This window comes from Erpetoichthys calabaricus, chromosome 10 (genome assembly GCF_900747795.2).
Source record: "Erpetoichthys calabaricus chromosome 10, fErpCal1.3, whole genome shotgun sequence".
Taxonomy (NCBI): domain Eukaryota; kingdom Metazoa; phylum Chordata; class Cladistia; order Polypteriformes; family Polypteridae; genus Erpetoichthys; species Erpetoichthys calabaricus.
The window spans coordinates 62,191,432-62,211,738 of record NC_041403.2 but is presented as its reverse complement, the minus strand read 5'-3'; the positions used below and the strand labels follow the sequence as shown (position 1 = coordinate 62,211,738).

Below are 20,307 nucleotides of genomic sequence, written 5' to 3'. Positions count from 1 at the left end.
CAGAACACTGGTTTCATCTTGATAACATTCCCTGCTGATATTCTACGTTGTCTTTCAGTGGGGAATGAAGACAACAAATTCCCAATCTCTACAAGACTGACACCTCCATCTCAGCAGGGCCTTCATCTTCGTCAGCTGATTCTTCCATAACAGTTTATTCATAGTCTGGATCACATTTAATGTTGTCCTCTATTTCAGACATTTCTTCTTTTATTTTTTCTTCTGTCTCCATGTCTTCCTCTTTCTTCCTCACTACAGCCATGGTCCAAAAGTTAGTTAAGAGCCTCGTACACAGTAAGTCATCTACTCGTTGTCCTAATAAAGAATAAAATATGAGCATTGACCCAAAGAAGACCTATTTATAGTTCAGAGCTGCAAGGACAATAGATGTTCTTGTGACAAGAAGATAAAACTAGATAGATAGATAGATAGATAGATAGATAGATAGATAGATAGATAGATAGATAGATAGATAGATAGATAGATAGATAGATAGATAGATAGATAGATAGATAGATAGATAGATAGATAGATAGATAGATAGATAGATAGATAGATAGATAGATAGATAGATAGATAGATAGATAGATAGATAGATAGATAGATAGATAGATACTTTATTAATCCCAATGGGAAATTCACATACTCCAGCAGCAGCATACTGATACAAAAACAATATTAAATTAAAGAGTAATAAAAATGCAGGTAAAAATAGACATTAACTTTGAATAATGTTAACATTTACCTCCCTGGGTGTAATTGAAGAGTCGCATAGTTTGGGGGAGGAACAATCTCCTCAGTCTGTCAGTGGAGCAGGACAGTGACAACAGTCTGTCGCTGAAGCTGCTCCTCTGTCTGGAGATGACACTGTTTAGTGGATGCAGTGGATTCTCCATAATTGATAGGAGCGTGCTGAGCGCCCGTCGCTCTGCCACGGATGTCAAACTGTCCAGCTCCATGCCTACAATAGAGCCTGCTTTCCTCACCAGTTTGTCCAGGCGTGAGGTGTCCTTCTTCTTAATGCTGCCTCCCCAGCACACCACTGCGTAGAAGAGGGCGTTCGCCACAACCGTCTGATAGAACATCTGCAGCATCATATTGCAGATGTTGAAGGACGCCAGTCTTCTAAGGAAGTATAGCCGGCTCTGTCCACTCTTGCACAGAGAATCAGTATTGGCAGTCCAGTCCAATTTATCATTCAGCTGCACTCCCAGGTATTTATAGGTCTGTACCCTCTGCACACAGTCACCTCTGATGATCACAGGGTCCAGGAGAGGCCTGGGCCTCCTAAAATCCACCACCAGCTCCTTGGTTTTGCTGCTGTTCAGGTGTAGGTGGTTTGAGTCACACCATTTAACAAAGTCCTTGATGAGGTTCCTATAATCCTCCTCCTGCCCACTCCTGATGCAGCCCACGATAGCAGTGTCATCAGCAAACTTTTTCACGTGGCAGGACTCCGAGTTGTATTGGAAGTCTGATGTATATAGGCTGAACAGGACCGGAGAAAGTACAGTCCCCCGTGGCGCTCCTGTGTTGCTGACCACAATGTCAGACCTGCAGTTCCCGAGATGCACATACTGAGGTCTGTTTGTAAGATTGTCCACGATCCATGCCACTAGGTATGAATCTACTCCCATCTCTGTCAGCTTGTCCCTAAGGAGCAGAGGTTGGATGGTGTTGAAGGCGCTAGAGAAGTCTAGAAACATAATTCTTGCAGCACCACTGCCTCTGTCCAAGTGATCAGTGTAGCATATAGATGATGGCATCCTCCGCTCCCACCTTCTCCTGGTATGCGAACTGCAGAGGGTCGAGGGCGTGGCATACCTGTGGCCTCAGGTGATGAAGCAGCAGCCGCTCCATGGTCTTCATCACATGTGACGTCAGAGCGACAGGCCGGAAGTCGTTCATTTCACTAGGACGTGATACCTTTGGGACTGGGGTGATACAAGATGTTTTCCAAAGCCTCGGGACTCTCCCCTGTTCCAGGCTCAGGTTGAAGATGTGCTGTAGAGGACTCCCCAGCTCCAGCGCACAGACCTTCAGCAGTCGTGGCGATACTCCATCTGGACCCACTGCTTTGCTGGCATGAAGTCTCTAACTAAAACTAAAGGCCTTCACAACTCCAAGGACCCCATTATGTCAATTACAGACTTGCTTTCTTGTAATCCTCTCTATTTACCCATTGTCACTTATCTCACTCTTTATATTTTGTATGTTCACCTAGATCTAACTATGTACATAATAGATGTACAAAATTTGAATAAACTACCGTAAAATCCATTTAAATTAGTTATTTTCACTTTTATATGTTCCAATTGCTACTTTGGACAAGGTCATCAAAACTTAGGGTAATCAAAGTAAATAGTTAACTGGACAAATTTGGCTGGTATAGAACCGAAGGGGTTAATTAAAAGTAAATCAATGAAAATGTGACAAAAGGCATTCTTGTGAAACAAAATTGAAAGAGTTACATTTTGCACTTACGCAGCAGAGCATACTTCCTAATTAACATTAAGCTCCAGTATGCCTTGGTTATGGTAGCATCTTTCTGTAGAGTGGTTACCAAGTCTTTGGAGGTGTGATGGACCTGAAAGCATTAATGTATAACATTACAGTACTTCCATAGAACGGGGATAGAAGACCTATTAAGATCAGATAACTACCTAAAAGCTTAAGATAACAGCTCTCACATAATGGCAATACACTTACATAGAATGGCAAAGCCAAACCCATATTTATAAATACAAAAACATATGAGCACATGCCTTTGAAATTAGACAAAAACGATTCTTAACCACAATTTATAAAAATTTCTTATTGATTTTATCACTTTTTCTATTCTCAATCTAATTATCTACAGTCTTTGCCCAAACTAATAGCAAACATCCTTTTGGGAGAAAAATTGACCACCTGTCCAGTCTCCTGGCAATCTTTCAATAGCTCTGTACACCTCACTGACATTAGACAGTTATATGAGATTGGTAACATGCTCTAGCGGACATGGACTCAGGCCAGCTGTTTGTTTATCAGCAATATGTTACTTTGTAAAAAGCCTTGTATCTCAGGCAGAGAATGTCTGTTTTTTGATAAGCAAAAATACATGCATGAATAAAAGGAGAGCTGTTGAGTACCTAAAAACAGTTCGTGTAGGTGAATAAATATACCATATACTGCATTAACAGTCATGTTCTATACCTCATTATTCAGAGAAAGATCAACTGTCAAAACATCATTTCTCACTTGAGGTGAATTTTATGTACATATTAAACAAGTTAACTGTCAATAATAAAGGCTATCTCCCAACAAAAGATAAACCTTTAGGTATTCTGATATATTTTCTCAAACTAAAGAAGTCTAAAGTACGAATGTTTTTGTTTATTGGAAATTCTGGAATATCTAAATGGTTTCGAAAGGTTTCCATGGTCATGAACCAAATTAATCAAGTGGCTGATGCCTCTTTTTCAGAGAAAAATGGAAATCAAAAATGGTCTGGTGACTATTCAACCATTGGTTGAACCCCTCCATGAAAAAGAACCACCCACGATTGTCTCTGAAAGAATTTGAAACTATCAAAAGCAATCATTGTGTATTTTGTATTTAACAAAAATCAGACTTTGCTTTAGAGTTTTAATTCAATAGAATATTTCAAATAGTAACACAAATGAAAACAGCATGGACAAAAATGATAGGACCCTTATGCTTATATTTTGTTGCACAACCTTTAGAAGCAATCACTGTAAACAAGCTATTTCTGTAGCTCTCACTGAGACTTCTGCACCATTACATAGGCATATGACTCTTTCTTCTTCTCCAGCTGTGTCAGGTTTGAAGGGGGTCTTCTCCAGGCTGCATGTATCAGTTGTTTCCATAGATGTTTGATAGAATTCAAATCGGGGATCATAGAAGGCCACTTCAGAATAGTTCACTTTTTGTTCTTAGCTATTCTTGGGTGCTTTTAGCTTGTGTTTTGAGTCATTATCCTGTTGGAGGGTCCATGACATGTGACTGAGATAGAGCTTTCTGACACTGGCCAGTACTTTTCACTCCTGAATGTATTGATAGTGTTAAGATTTCATTGTTCCCTGCACAGACGCAAGACACCCTGTGCCAAACACAGCAAAGCAGCCCCAAAATATAATAGAGCCTCCTCCATGTTTCACAGTAGGTATGATGTTCTTTTCTTTGAAAGCTTAATATTTACATCTGTGGACATAGAGCTGATGTGACTTGCCAAAAATCTCCAGTTTTTGTCTCCTCTGTCTAAAGGACATTCTCCCAGAAGCATTGTGGCTTGTCAATATGCATTTTAGCAAATTCCAGTCTGGCTTTTTTATGGTTTTCTTGCAATAGTGGAATCCTCCTGGGTGTTCTTCCTTTGAGCCCACTGTCACTCAAAAAGTGATGGATGGAGCGATCAGACACTGATAGACCTTGACCTTGGAGTTCAGCTTGTATCTCTTTGGAATTTGTCCTTGGCTTTTTGACTACCACAGTCTGCCACTGTTTCTGTCAGCTCTGACTGGGTTGATTTTCACAGTGCAAAAAAGGGTTGAAATTTCTTTTATAAGAAAGCAGTAACAATAAGCACTTGGCACATGGCGGGAAGCATCTGCCAAGTAATAACTCAATGTTTTTTTTTCATTAGTGGTAGATTAATTCCTTTACACGTTCCACCTTACACAGTGGAGTCTCATGAGTGGACAAGCTGAATGATTTCATGTATGCGAGGAGTTTTAGTAAAGCTTGCTTAAGCTGAACATATGCTCATCTCCTTTTGTCATCTAATAAAAAACAAAGTACTGTAACAATATTTTCTAATAATTCACCCTTAAGACTAATAGGTACAGTATATTGAATTAAAAATTAAAATTGAATTAAAGAGAAATGGAGAAATCTGAATATCTTAAATTAAGAAACAATTTTGTTTTATAGAGTGGTATTCATTTCTTGTTATTGTATGTTTAGATTTCCATTTTTCATATATTGCTTAGACCATGTAATTTGTAGTGATGGCTGAGAAAAAAAATGTAATGTAATTGTTTTCATGCAGAACAAAGAGAAAAAGTTTATGATATAATAGAACCTAATGGTGACCAGTGTTATCCAACTACAAACTATGTAAAAAAATGTCCGTGGGGAAAAAAAATTCTCATGTTATTCATGTTGAATAATGTGCACGTTCATTATCCAGTTGTATGCTCAAAGTGTGCAAAACCCATGCATTTTTTGCTAAACTATTATTAATAGTTACTTCCAGAATAATCAAGATAAGCAGTAAGGGCATTCCCATAATACTGTGCTTTTGAACTGAAGACAACACTCTTGAATGAGTGGAGAGGTACGCTTCAGCTTGATGCTGTTCTGGTGGATGAATGAAGTAAAAAGCAAATGTGAATGCTGCATTAACCATACTTAACAGCAATACAAGTACAATATCTACTTGGTAACACTGCTTTGATTTATACAGCTCTTTAATATTCTGTATTTTTCTGTTTTCAGGGAGTGATACCACCAAACTTTCCCTAATGAGCAAGTACAAGGATAACATAATTGCTACAAGCCCTGTGGATGCCAATCACCAACAGACAACTCTTCTGCCGCATAACACTTCAACTAACCAGCGCAAACGTTTGTCAAACAAAACCAGAGGTAAGTTTCTTTCTTTCTTTCTTTCTTTCTTTCTTTCTTTCTTTCTTTCTTTCTTTCTTTCTTTCTTTCTTTCTTTCTTTCTTTCTTTCTTTCGTCTGAATGATTTCCTTCTAAATTATTATGATGTAAGAAATTAAGAATGAGAAGGTTTGAAGCTCAAGCACAATAAGTTATTTTTTTCTCTTTATAATACTTATATATAAAATGTTAAATATACAGTGGATTCAGAAAGTATTCAGAGCCATTCACTTTTGTATACTTTATTGTGTTATAGATTTAATTTTAAGTGAGTTAATTTGCCATTTTTATCCATCAATCTACATTCAAGAACCCACAATGACAAAGTGAAAACATGTTTTCTGAAAGGCTTGAAAATTCATTAAAATCAGAAACTGTAACCTGTCATTCATGTAAGTATTCAGATCCTTAATTCAGTACTTTGTAGAATCCCTTTGGGCAGAAATAACAGCTTGTAATGTTCTTGGGTAATTCTGTTCAAGCTTTGCACACCTGGATTTGGGCTGTTTATTCCATTCTTCCTGACAGATCCTGTCAGATTCTGTTAGATTTATTTCCAGTGGGGTTTAAGTCTTGGCTTTGGCTGGGGTAATCAAGGTCAATCAGAGACTTGTCCCAAATCTGCTCCAGTATTGTTTTGGCTGTATGGTTTGGGTAATCGATCTTCTGAAAGGTGAACTGTCATTCCAGTATGGAGCAGGTTTCCTTCAAGGATCTCTCTGTATTTGGCTGCATTCATCCTTTATTCAATTCTGACCAGTTTCCCTGTCCCTGCACTCTCATAGCATGATGCTTAGCCATAGGGATGGTATTAGGGAGATGATGAGCCAATATAGTGTTTTAAGTTCCACCAAATGAAATACTTCAAGTTCTGCCCAAAGATTTTAATATCTGCCTCATCCGATCTGATATTTTTTTCTCATGCTCTCAGAGTCCTTTAAATGCCTCCTACTCAAGAGTGGCTTCTGTCTAACTACTCAGCCATAAATGCATGATTTATGGAATCCTTATGAGTTGATCTTCCTTCCAACAGGCAGTCCCATCTCAGCAGAGGACTTCTGAAGTTCTGTTAGCATGACCATTGGCTTCTTAGTCAACTCTGGACCAAGCCTTCTTTTCTGGTTACTCATTTTGGCTGGATTGCCAACTCTAGAAAGAGTCCTGGTGGTTCCAAACTTCTTCCCTTTCACATTGATTGATGCCACTGTGCTTCTGGGAACAGTCAAAGCTTTATATATGGTTTTATCTCCTTGCCCTGATCTGTGCCTCACCACAGTTTTATCATGGAGGTCTGCAAAGAGTGGCTTGGATTTCATAGTTTGGTTTTTGTGCGAATCGGTTGCAGTGCGAATTGTGGGACCTTATATATACACAAGTTTTCCATATATGGGCTCCAATCAAGTTTTAGACTCCTCAAGGATAATTCAAGCCAACAGGATTCACCTGACCACAGTTTGGAGTGCCACAGAAGAGGGTCTGAATACTTGTATAAATGAGAGATTTCAGTTTTTGAATTTTATTAAACTTGCAAACCTTTCTGAAAACTTGTTTTCACTGTGCCATTATGGGCTTTTGTATGTAGATTGAAGGGCACCAATGGCAAATTTAATAATTTAAAATTCAATCTACAACATAATAAACTGTGCAGAAAGTAAAGGGGTCTAAATACTTTATGAATCAACTGATTGTTAAAAGAGAATACATTTATTTATACATTTTCCATCCTTAAATAATCTTTGTTTCTGTTACAACAGTCAAAGTGTTCAGATTTTCAATTTAGAAATAAAAAATTGAATGTTTTTCTTCAAGTTTTTGGTGCCCATTATATTTGCAGCCAGGCTGAATTTTATATTCCTCACTGACCTTCAGAATGACAGTATTCCCTTTTTTCTGCCAGTGCCATCTTGCATCATAATGAACACCTAAATCCAAACACTCATTTTTTTAAATAAAATAAACCATGCTGTTAGTTATTACAAAAAGAAGAAAGACCATACTCAGAGGCCAAAGCACAGATAGGAACCAATTTTTATTTACTATTCTGGTAGCTGGAGCATAAAGCAGGAAGATAAATGAAGGTATCATGTTCAAAATAAATAAGGTAAAGAGTCCGTCCATCTATTTTTTAATTCTATAGTGAAATAAGTATATTGTCATAGATAAAAAAATCAATCTTTTCATCTCTTTCCTCTTTCTCCTCAAAGATTTATAAAAGCTTTTTGTCTGAAGTCTCTTGTCCAAGATTGCAGACAGATTTTTTTGTGTCCTTAGCTTAATAGAATCAAATTACTCACAATGTAAGGCTCCATCCATAAAGTAATTTTATTTCTGGTACCGCTATGAAAATCTGGGATTTACGATTGTATATTGTACCAGCAGCAAAAACTCAGATTAATCTATTTAAAGTATATTATAGATATTATTACTTTTTTTTTTACTTTTATCATAGTTTAACCATCTAGTATACTTTAACATTTTTGTAATACTTATTAATTATTGAATTCATCAGTCAGTCAGTCAGTCAGTCAGTCAGTCATTGTCCATCCCGCTATATCCTAACACAGGGTCATTGGCATTTTATAATATTATTAAAGCATTGCTTTCAAAAATGATTTGACAGTATTGGTCTACTGCCCACCACTATGGTCAAAACAGCCAAAACAAAAACCTTTTATCAGTCCCTTCCTTCTCAGTGTGCTTATTGTCCTTCTTTCTAAAGCTCATCTGCTTTACTTATCTTCCATGGACAACAGCAACTGTAATTAAACAATTAGCATTTCTAATTAACATCTTTTTTTTTTTACTTTACACATAGCAGCTGATTGATGGATGTTTGTTCCACATATGTATTTGCTGTGGATTAATCTATTTTGTATTTTATCATTTATGAGATTTTGAGATCATGGGCAAGGATCAATGGGAGTTTCTTTTTCTGGCTCTGGCTATCTAGCAGTTTGCTGGCCTTTGTGCTATCACACACTCTAAAAGCAAACACCTAAGAAATATTTATCAAATATAAAAATTGACATCTGAAATTAAAATTATTTTATTATCCTATCTTTAGAACCAGGTTACTTGGTAAACCATTAATTGTGTAGTTAGAACATAGAACTTAAGACCATAAGAGGTTTAACAGACCAGAAAAGAATATTCAGTCTATCAAGCCAGTGTAGTTAACTAACAGCAAAGTGGGCTCAGACTCATTCAGTTATCTCATTCAGATATCTTTTAAACATAAAGGATTGTACTTCAATTACTGGACTAAGCAATTTGTTTCAAACTCCTGTGACTGTTTTTGTGTAGAAATGCTCCCTAGCTTCAGTCTTAAATATACTTCCCTGAATCTCTCATTGTGTTCTCGAACATGTGATCTGCTAGCTAATCATTGAAGACCTGGGTTAGATCCTGGTACTGCCTTCCCTGCTCAAGCTTAAAGAGGTTTAATTATTGTGCATTGCTCTTTACTCCCACTCTGACACTGTTCCACTTTACCTTAAAAACCTCCGAATCAGTATAATAAGCACCACAACCTAACATTGGCATTGATCTCTGTGAAGTTTTTGAAGAACTGATCTTGATGAAACGTCTTGCTCTTGAGTTTGATTGAAATTTAAAGTTAAAATAACTGTTGATTTTTGTCAAGAAATCAACATTAAGACATCAATTTCAAGGAGTCTGCTTTGATCCAGTTACCTTTAGCTAAAGATGTCTCACCATGACAGCCAGTGGGGGTTTAAATGTGAATCAAACTCAAACCTAGAATAAAGTCAACTGAGTCCAAAATATCACCAAAACAGTAGTTTGTTAACAAAGTGATAACATGAGACAGGTATACAATAAGACAACTTAAGGTAACAAAAGTAAGTCGTCTTTGGACCTTACTATCTGGACATCCTCCCCTGTCTGACATTTAGGGTGCCGAGAGCATTTACCCAACACAATAATTGTACCAAACACTCCTCCTATGCCTTTCCACTACACACTTTACCTCCCTTTTACTGGGCAAATGAACCTTTGTTCAGCTCATCTTCAAAGGGCTTATGTCCACTGCCAGATATTACTTCTGGGACTTTCTAGAATCAGATATAACCTAGGGACAAACCCTCATTGAGTTCACTTTAATGACCACAATTTTTCTTTCCCTACAATCTTAAGGACCAGGGTTCTTCCTAATATGCCTGCCTCTTATTGTAGGCTGCAAGGTGACGCATATACAATAGTGTGACTCAAACCTGTCAAGTGCTGTACTGAGGAACATCTGACTCACTAAGTTTCATTTTCCACAATTATTCCAATAAACTACCCCACAGAAATGGATATTTTTAGGAATTCCAATGAAATTAAGAGGTACAAAATTTCCTAATGTTGTCAACCAACATGTTTGACACAGTCTGTTGACAAGATGCTGTTGCATTTACTTTGTAGTCTTCAAACAATCTGAATACTTCTCTTAATTACAGTGTATTCAGGTATATCTGGGCTTAACATCACATCTTCTTAATTTCATGCAACATCACATCAGCGATATCTCCTTGAATAGCATCAGCAACTTGAACAGATTTTTGTTTTTTGGCAGGGGAGATATGTTTCTTGACCAGTATACTGTAGTTCCACATACAACCCTTCTTCATTCTTTCTTTCTGCTCTCAGAATATTCCAGAAAATTCTTGGTCATGTGAAAGGTGCTTGGACCTGGCCTTCAAATCAAATCTTGCTATCTGTTTTGTCTTTGAATGTTTGAATTTTAAAATGGGACATGTTCCACACCTCATGTAGTTTAGCACAAGATATATATTTTTACACAGTATGTGTGTGTATACTATAAATGCAAACTAAACCTATTTGAAAATATGTACTGTATATATACAGTAGCACATTAACCACATACTGTATATCAGCATAACCATTTAAAGGCTGAGCCACAGTGGCTTACTAATTATTAATTATTTGTGCTGCACACTGTAGTTTTTTGTCACTGGGGCTCCTGATAAATGAACCCTACGAATCAGCCTTTATTCAAAGCCACGGAGATCTCTTCTTTCAGCAACACCTGCCAACATAATTAGCAACTGGGTCTGCCTGCCATTCTTAAATTGATTTTATTTTACTGACCACCAGATATGCCTTTTCATTAAACAATCAGAGCAAATCAGGTAAAATTAGATACAAATGTCAGAAGTACAAAGGCAACAAGCTGAAATTGTATTTATTTAAAGCGATGGGGGTCAGGGATCAATTTAGACTTTCAACAGTACAAAGTACAAAACCCAATCTGGTTACATCAACAGAAAAAGTTGAGGAATATGCAGCTTATTGATTTATTTATTATTCTCTTTCTTTTCTCATTTAAAATTAAAGAGTCGTTTCTTTATATATGTAACAACATACAATTCTCAGACTTACTCAGTGCAGTTCATGGTCAAGGCAAGCTACAGCCTATCCTGGGAACATTGGTCAGAAGAAAGGAAGTGGTCATGGACAGGATGCCACTCCATGGCAGCCATGTGCCCACCAATTCAGGCCAATTTAGAGTCAAAAATGAAGCAAACCTACATATCTCTCTATTATAAAAGAAAATCTTAAGATGAAATGAGACTATTGTGAAGAGATTTTCTCAAGTTCCGTGAAATGAGACTATTGGCAAGAGATTTTTTCCAGCCGCGCCCTCCTCTCAACCATTTACGGTTAACGGCCCATGCCCACGGTCCTCTCACCTCTCATTCGTGTGAATGCTTTTGTCAGACACAGTTGTTGCGCTTTCAGTTCTTATAAATTTTTATGTTTTCCTCACTTTAACTTCCCAATAAAAGAAGACTTATTATGTCCAAATCTTATTGAAGAATTTCATCCCAAAGGGATGAGTACATGGGCACTCCTAGCACCGAGAAATGATGAAGTCAAACGAATTAATGTAAAAATTGTTGATCGGTTACACGAAAAATTGGTTTAATGCGTATCAAAGTTGATACTGAAACAGTTGGTGGTGATTGTGCATAAGATGAAAACATCAATTTACAATATCCCGTAGACTATCTACAACTGTTAACACCGTCCACTCTTTCACCAGCCGAATTACTGTTGAAAGAAGGATGTATCGTAATGTTACTGCGTAATCTATGTATGAGTGATGGGCTATGCAATAGGACAAGATTAGCTGTATTCAAAATTGGTCGAACAATTCTGACATGTAAAATTTTAACAGGCGGTTAACATTAGACACCAAAGGAGATCTTGATATGCCATTCGTATTAAAACGTTTACAGTTTCTCGTTAAAATAGCTTTTGCTATGACAATTAACAAATCACAGGGACAAATATTTGAAAATCGGTTTATTTATTAGAGAGAAAGAAACGATATTCACTCACAGGCAGTTATTGTTGCATTGTCACGATGTAACTCCAAACATGGAATCAAATTTCAATGCGACATGAAACATAATTTTCTTTCAATTTATTACATTTTACTATTTTTTTACTATGGTTAATTACTCGCTGTAATATAAAAAAAGTTAGGTCTATTAGCATATGTAGCAATTCCCATGAAAATAAATTGTACACCCGCTTGCCTATACGCAAGCAGCAAAACCACAAAGTGCCTAGCGTGTAGCGCCCGCCCAGTAGTTGGCGAGCAAAGTGAGCAGGGGGAAGAGCCCCCTAGTCTTTTAGGAAACCAAAACATAGAAAAAAATGCAAACTCCATAAAGACAATGTCAGGGTCCAGGATTCAAACCCACTATGGCAGATCTATGAGGTAGAAGCACTACCTACTGCACCTCCTGTTCCTTTCCTAATTAAAAAGATCAGACCTAAGTAAAATAGTAAATTGGTCCATGCCTGTTGGGCATTGATGAAGACTGCCTAACAACTGCTGAGACCACTAACAGTTATGGAACCAGAAAATGGAAAATACAACAATGGATTAAATCCTTTAAAAGTAATACCACAAATGCCCAGAGTTACAGAAACTCAATAGATGCAGTCATGCTTATTTTTCATGTAGTTATATGTATATATTTTTTTTCAATAGCTGTTCTTTGTGTTTTTGTGACTGGTTTCATGCTGCCAGCCATTCTGCTTGTTGCTTTTCTGTGAGTTCCGGCACCTTCTGCCTGTATTTAAATGGGTGCCACTATGCTTTTGACAGCAATATCAATCTGTGATATCATCACCTGGCTGCATAAAAGATTGCGGCACACATTCACTCATGTCCAAACTCTGCAAACACAACAAACATAAATAGAAATTTACTTTATAACAAAAAAAAAAATATTTATCTTGGCGTTGCAAGCTGAAACTGCTCACCCCAAAAGACAATGTGGATTTCATTTGAAATTAACGGGATGAAGCCGTGAGGGATATAGTAAAAGTAATAGTATTTTTATAGTAATAAAAAATATAGCAGGTTTCTAAACCAAAAGCCATTTTAACTAATTATCAAAGCCCAATGCAGAAAGTGATAATTGAAGGTCTGAAAATCAATTCAGGTTGCTAGGGAATAATATATTAGATGAAAACTAGACCAGGAAGCAACTAAGCACACCATCTTTGATTCTTCTACTTCATATGCCACTTCAAAATGTGGATATAGAGGTTGTTGTTATTTTTTTTTTATATTTTACTAAACAATTGAAAAGTGTTATTTTTTCTTTTGCCTTTTAAAGAAAAACAAATGAAATGCATGTTTAGACCACTGCTAATTTAGAGACTAATTTATCTGTTGTGACGGATGGCCAGGCCCATGTCCGTCTGGGACGCCCCTGCAGCATATGTTCCAGGTAAGCAAGCATGGGAAACACAATATCTCCTCCTGGATGCTAGATGGCAGCCTCCCTGGGTTGCAGCGGTGCATCAGACTCCCCCAGGGCTTCATGGGAGTTGGAGTGTTGTGCATCCCTGTTGGGTTCCGCAGGCGCCACCAGGGGGTGCTGCAGCAGGAGCTGCTGGACCCTTCTGGGCACTGGTTTCGCCACTGCCCAATAAAAGGAGCCAGCAACCACAATTCAGCGGCCAGAGTCGGGTGGAGGAGGACAAGGTTGCCTGGGAGGAATGGTGGTGCAGAGAAAGAGCGCTTTTGTATTGGTGTAGTGTGCTTGGGACCGTGTTGTGCCTGTGGGGATTACGGGGAAGGCGTGCCTCACAGGTGAAGAAAATAAAAAGTCTTTTTATTTTATATGTGTACCTCCGTGTCCAATCTGTGTCGGGTAGGGCGCATATATAGCGCCTTTTTACACTGTATATGTATTTTAATATTTTAATACATAATAAATAATTTACCCATGAATTCCTTAATATATATAAAGAAATTTTTTTTTTTAATTAATGTTTTCAGATTTATTTAAAGCAAACATTAATTTTCATGTCTGATGGTGTAGTGTTCTTGGGTAACTTTAAAGACTTTAAAGTCTTTATCACTCTTTATAGGTGGTGATAACAGAACATTATAATAAATATACATAACATGAAAATGTGGATTGCATTAGAAACCATGTTAATGTTGTTTAAATTAGTTAATCGTGCTAATGGAAAATTAATAGCGTGGTTAATTATGTAATTAACATGCTGTTTAGAAAGGTTTTCATTCATAAATCTAAGATTTGGATAGTATTACTGAACTTTTGATGCAATTTTCATGATTACACATATGCTTAAACTATTTCAGCAAGCATGGCAGTTTCCAGCAATTTTGTAAGAGGAGTTTTTGAAATGTGATTCATGCCTGTACTTCCTAATCACACAAAATTCTAACATTGTGTCACACCTTACAAAAAAACTTTGGGAGTCTTAATGGCTGCATTACTGTCCACATGGAAAGACTGTACAGATCTAATTAAGACATGGGATTACAGGACAAGTTGTGCTAGGTTGAATACAAGGTGTGGGAGGCTCATCTTAATTTATACAGTTCTCTTCTGAGGCCTCATCTGGAATAGTATGTAGTTCTGGTGTTCATATCACAAAAAGGATGTTATGAACCAGGACTGAGCAACAGTAACATTTATTTGTGTAGTACGTTTTCATACAAAGTGCTTTACAAAAGGGGTCGCCAACTCCGGTCCTGTGGCTGCACGTTTTCATTCCAACCCTTTTCTTAATTAACTTCTTTTGAACTAATTTTAATTAACTTGCTGTTGAAGACTCAGGCCCCTTAATTGTTTCTTTTTCCTTAATTAGCAGCCAAACAATAATGAGATACAAAATGAGCCAAAACAACTGGTGTCTATCATACAATATCTGAAAATAAAGAACCATGAAGGTCTCAGGAATGTTGGTCTGCTCAGGTCCCCAGTGCTCTTAGGAAGAGTATATCAACAACTTCAGAAATGTCTGCTAATGCACCACGAGAGCAGCAACACGCCACAGAATTAAAGAACGGGTTTAATTAACGACAGGACTTGGCACCTCATTAAGCAGCTGGTTGGTGTGAAACTGGTTGGAGTTTGAGGCCCTGACTTAGTTGGTCTTCTGTTGGATCCCTCACTTCACATTTCATTTCTATTTGGGTGCCATTTAAGGAAAGAAATGAAGGAATTCAGAGGAATGATGAAGAAATTCGAGGGAGCAAATCTTAAAAAAGCAATTCAATTGAAATGAATTCACAAGAAGTTAATTAGCAGCACAAACAGGGCACTCACTACAAAAAGGGTTAGAATGAAAATCTGCAGCCACGGTGGTCCTCCAGAACCAGAGTTGGTGACCCCTGCTTTACAAGATAAAGAAAAGAAAAAATACAAAAATTAGGCAATGCTAATTAAACAATAAAGTAAAGTTCAATGGCTAGGAGGACAGAAAAAATAATAATAAAAAAAAAACTCTAGAGGGCTGGAGAAAAAAACAAAATCTGCAGGGGTTCCAAGGCCATGAGACCAACCAACCCCCAATAGGCATTCTACCTAACATCAATGATCTCAATCAGTCCTTATGGTTTTCAGGCTACATGTGGAGGAATTAGATGATGATGGTCATGTGGACCTCTGGCCTTCAATCCATCAATGTTGGGACACCATGGTTCTTTGATCAGGTGGTAGTGGTGGTACAGATTGAAACCAGGTTTCCTTACTGCGAGGTATCTGCACTACCACTGTGCCACCATGCCACCCATAGCTAAATCAAGCATTTTCTATTTCAGGGAAATATCCGCCATTACATTTCTGGAACATATTAAGTATGGGGGCAGTTGGAACTTATTTATAGATGGAACTGTCATATCATTTGAACAACTGAGATGAACAATTTTCCATGAAGCTTTTTTTAATTACTTTCATATTAAAGATTTTAATCACTGTAATACTCCCATAACTAATTCATTTTTCTGCAATAAAACTACTAACATAACACTCTCAAATCAGGGTTGCTGGCCAGAGCCTGTCCTGACAACCTTGAGCATAGGCAGGAGAGAGCTTTGGACAGGGAGCCTGTCTATCATTATTCTTTACTCTTGTATTCTGGCTTGCCCTGAAGCAAAAGCTATTGACCTGTTAGCATAGCAGCAAATAAGAGGAGAGCATAAAATTAAAAAATACACACTTACTTCATTGCTGATGCAGACTGCATCAAATTTTGAATCACCACCGACTATATCAAAGGAATTATTGGGAAGATTGCTTTGATAAAAACAGTTTTTTCCTCCAGGGAACATTAAGTTTTAGGGTAATAATAAGTAGAAAGAAACAAAAAAAGTTAAAATTCATTTAGTAAAATATTAATACAATGCTGAAAAATTAAAAAATTCTTTAGAAGTAGTCTAAAATAAAGCATAAACAGGTATTGTGTTTGTAAGACATTGTGCACAGAACCTAAAACTGACACAGTATACCCTTGACAATTTATCCAGAAATAATATGTTTAAAATAATTATTGTGTATGTCTTGTTAAGACGAATACTTTAGTTGTTACGGAGTCTTTTGGGACAAACAAAATGTCACCAAATAAAAAAAAAAGACTTGCTTGAAATTGACTAGAGCTAGAAACATACTCAAAGCCTGCCGTGCTAGAATATCGTATTAGGAATTGTACCCTGAGGGCTAGTAAAACATGTAGTGTATAACGCTGTTTATGTTTGCCTGCAATATCCAACTTTTCTTTACCTGAAAAAAGAGAGATGATTTAATTAGAAGGTAACATTGTGAACGGCGGTCATGCAAACAGAAATGGAGAATATCTGTTGGGAATGGAAAGCCAAAAGACATTCTGGCACCTTGTAAACAGATATCTCCAACCATAGGTGCACAGATAGTGCCAATTACAAGTTTAAACAATATTGTTTCATCCACTGATACCTGTCTGTAGTTTTTAAAATTTCAAGCGTTGTTTGTTCTTACAGAATATTTGTAACTTGGCATTAATATTTTATCTTAGATCTCCCAGAAAATCTAACTTCAAAAAAATAAAACTGACTTCTGGAAATTCTATCTGATTGCCAATTAAAGGGACTTTTAGAAATGCCAGCAACCAGATAGACAGACGGGCCAGCACTGATAAATTTGTCACAAGCAAGCTCTAAGGAAACTGCTACCTCATGCCTTATAAAATATAACAGAGAAGCATCCACCAAATGTAATCAATTAATCAGAGTTCTGCTCTGCCATTAAGAGAAAATGCATTAAATTAAAGTTCACAGCTCATTACGGTTCTACTTATGAATTTTCCATTATTTTTTAATTGAACCAAATAACTGAGAAAATCAAGCACGGTGTTGGGTTAAAAAAAGAAGTGGAAATATAGTGTCGAGAGACCTGTAATATGCAAATGACTCCCACATCCACTAACGTTTGGTCAAAGCGTGACATCTTTCCACTTATAGTAAAGTGGCAGATTTTGTAAAATGCTGTTACCTGGAGGGTTTTCAAGCTTGAAAACAGGTGTCTCTCCTTGTTATCACTAGTTGTAGATATCTGCATTGGAGGCTGTTTAGCATATGTCTCACTTAATTTGTCTTTAATTGTATTTAACCATTATTTAGCCAAAATAAACAGTGCTTTGGATTTTTATGATGACACTCAAATACAAAGAAATCAAAGTAGAAACCATTCATTTGTTTTCAGACCCATCTATTCGTTGATCAGTTTTTGGTCCCACTTTTCTGGGTTATGAAGGTCGATGCCATTTCTAGCCATATGAGACATGAAGCAAGAACCAACCCTAGACAGGATAAATATTATCTTAGCTAAAAACTGCGGCTGTCATTGTGTCAGTATTGTCAGTCAACTGAACACGTTTTACTTATTGCTGCCATGGTCACAAAGTAAAATGGATCAATGTGTGATTTTCTGTATTGTGAGCAACATGCCAAATTGCAGCACACAAAACTTATCATTTAGGAGATTATGTGCCAGCTCTCATTTATTTAACCTGCTTAATCCAATATTTGTTTTTCAGTGTTTAGTGTTGACACCTCACAGCTCCAGAGTCGTGGGCTTGATTCCCAGTCCTGTCATATTTACATTTACTGACAAAAAAAAAAAGTATTACTTTATCATCAGTTCCTTTGTTGCCAAACCAGCAGATTTTCCTTCATGGGTCAAGAATTTAACGTGTTGATATGCTGCGACTAATTTTTGCTTTTTCTTCTGGGTACTTTAGCACAAAATTATCAATAATCCGATAATCTTTTGCGTGACAATTTTTTCAAACAGAGCAAGATCTTATTTTGTTATTGTAACGTGCTGATGGTAAAACATCAGGTTTCATGTCACCGGAATATTCAAAAACGTTTTGTTTTTGAGTATTGTCAGGTTTTATATTGCTCCAGTCTGTTGGCTTTAAGGTCTTGTTCCTCTGGGCTCACCAGCTCTCTCTTTCTGTCAGCTTTTCTCCTTGATGTTCATTTGTTCTTATCTAGCTCCATTTAATTCACTCTTGTTGTTACTGGCTGTCAAGGCCAAGCGTCCTGTTTCGCTCATTGGATTATATTAACAGTTGGTGCCAGTGTCCAAAGTTTTCTTCAATGATCTGAGGTTGGATTAAAGTTACCGTCTCTCTTGATTGTTGGGAATAACCATAAAAGTCTCTGCCGCAGTACCCCAAGATTTAGGGGACAGCTTGGGTGACACTTAAACCAACAGAGAGACATTCTGGAGATACTGTACTTGTGACCTATTAGAATGTTAAATTAATTCTTCAAGAGGTTTTACTTACCTGAATTTCTTTGATTCATATGCCTTGTTCATTACATTATAATTATTGAGATGGCAAAGAACACCAAGTTTTTAAACTGGCCTTTAATTTCATATATTCTTTATAATAAACTGTTTTTGAAAGTTATGATTTGGCTATAGTATAACATGTGGAACTCTGCTCAGTGTTCAGCAATGTTCATATATTTATCATATATGTTTTAATATTGTGTAAAATATACTTACACTCAAAAACTGGTGCAACACATTTCTTAAGCAAAAGTCAAGATATATGAAATACGATCTTGGTGTGAGTATTGGTTAAACATTACTGCATTTTTCATTTCACTGTGCATTTCAATGATACATACTGTAGTCACATTCCAATCTCCTTAAACTAATTATATCACAATTAGTTGACTAATTCTTTCGATACTGTTGTCTTCAGTGTTGGTAATAATACCTAATACATTCTTTTATGTTAATTGCTTTAGTGCATAGCCTGTCTATCCTGTTTGTTGTGTTACATAATGGCAGCGTTAGCTCTTTTGGAGGATCTCTCCTATGCTACACAAGGAGAGAGTTTTCAAGGATCACAATGATTTTCTGGTTCATGATGATGACTGTCTTATAAACTAATTTAGATTTCTTAGAGCTGTCCTCTTAGAGTTTTATGCTGACCTTTCATTAAAGAGACCATCATGCAAAATCATACAATCCCAGTTCCATTACATGTGTTCACAACCTTAGGGCGTTTGGCAATGGACGTATCCCTGAGCTGTGTCATGCCATCTGTATAGGATGGTATAATATTAGTTATTACCCATATATATTGTCATACACGTGTGCTTAGGGGGCAGTCGAAGGGCCTAAATGAGCATGAAAGAACAAAAGATAGAGGATTGGATTGGTGTGTTCATTCCTTTTTCTTTCCCCAACAGAAAACCAAAAGTCTAACAAATACATTCCATCCTCCGAACAAACACAACAGCACTACTTGCAGCTGCCTCCCAGAATGATGACCTTACTTCTGGCTCCACCCAACAAAATTTCCTTCCAGACTAAAGTCCATTTCCTATTTGTTAACAATAAAGAACCGTGAATGCTACTCTCTCTGTCATATGCCTGTAATTCCAAATTTTGACTGTGGTATCAGTCTAGCAAGACAACTCCAGACCACCAAGATTATTAATACCATATATGCTCACATATAAGTTGGGTCTTGAAACCCTAAAAATCGATCATATACAGTAATCAGACCCTACTTATATGCCCGTTCAAAAATGTGACACTTTTGTATTCTAATGAGGTTTTTTATATAGCACTTTGAGATTTACTGCTAATCTTCTTGCCTCCTCTTGTCTTGCATCAGTTTCTCAGACACATCGATTTTTGTTGCAGCAGCGCACATACCAATTTCTTTTGCCACTTCAATGACTTTTAATTTAAAACTAGCTTCATATTTTCTTCTGATCGAACAGTCCATCGTAGATAAGGGTTGCTCTTACGATAAAGGTGTATGAGGGCG

The 20,307-nt window shown here is 37.0% G+C and overlaps 1 protein-coding gene across 3 annotated transcripts in view; it reads left to right on the top strand.

The window, feature by feature from the left end:
• astn1 (astrotactin 1) overlaps positions 1-20,307 on the top strand; it is a 1,266,263-nt gene that overhangs the window by 282,015 nt on the left and 963,941 nt on the right. For all 3 annotated transcript variants that reach the window (XM_051933197.1, XM_028811318.2, XM_028811317.2), the window contains exon 4: positions 5,500-5,649. In XM_051933197.1, coding sequence (XP_051789157.1) covers positions 5,500-5,649 — 150 coding nt within the window. The remainder of the gene's footprint in view (positions 1-5,499; positions 5,650-20,307) is intronic.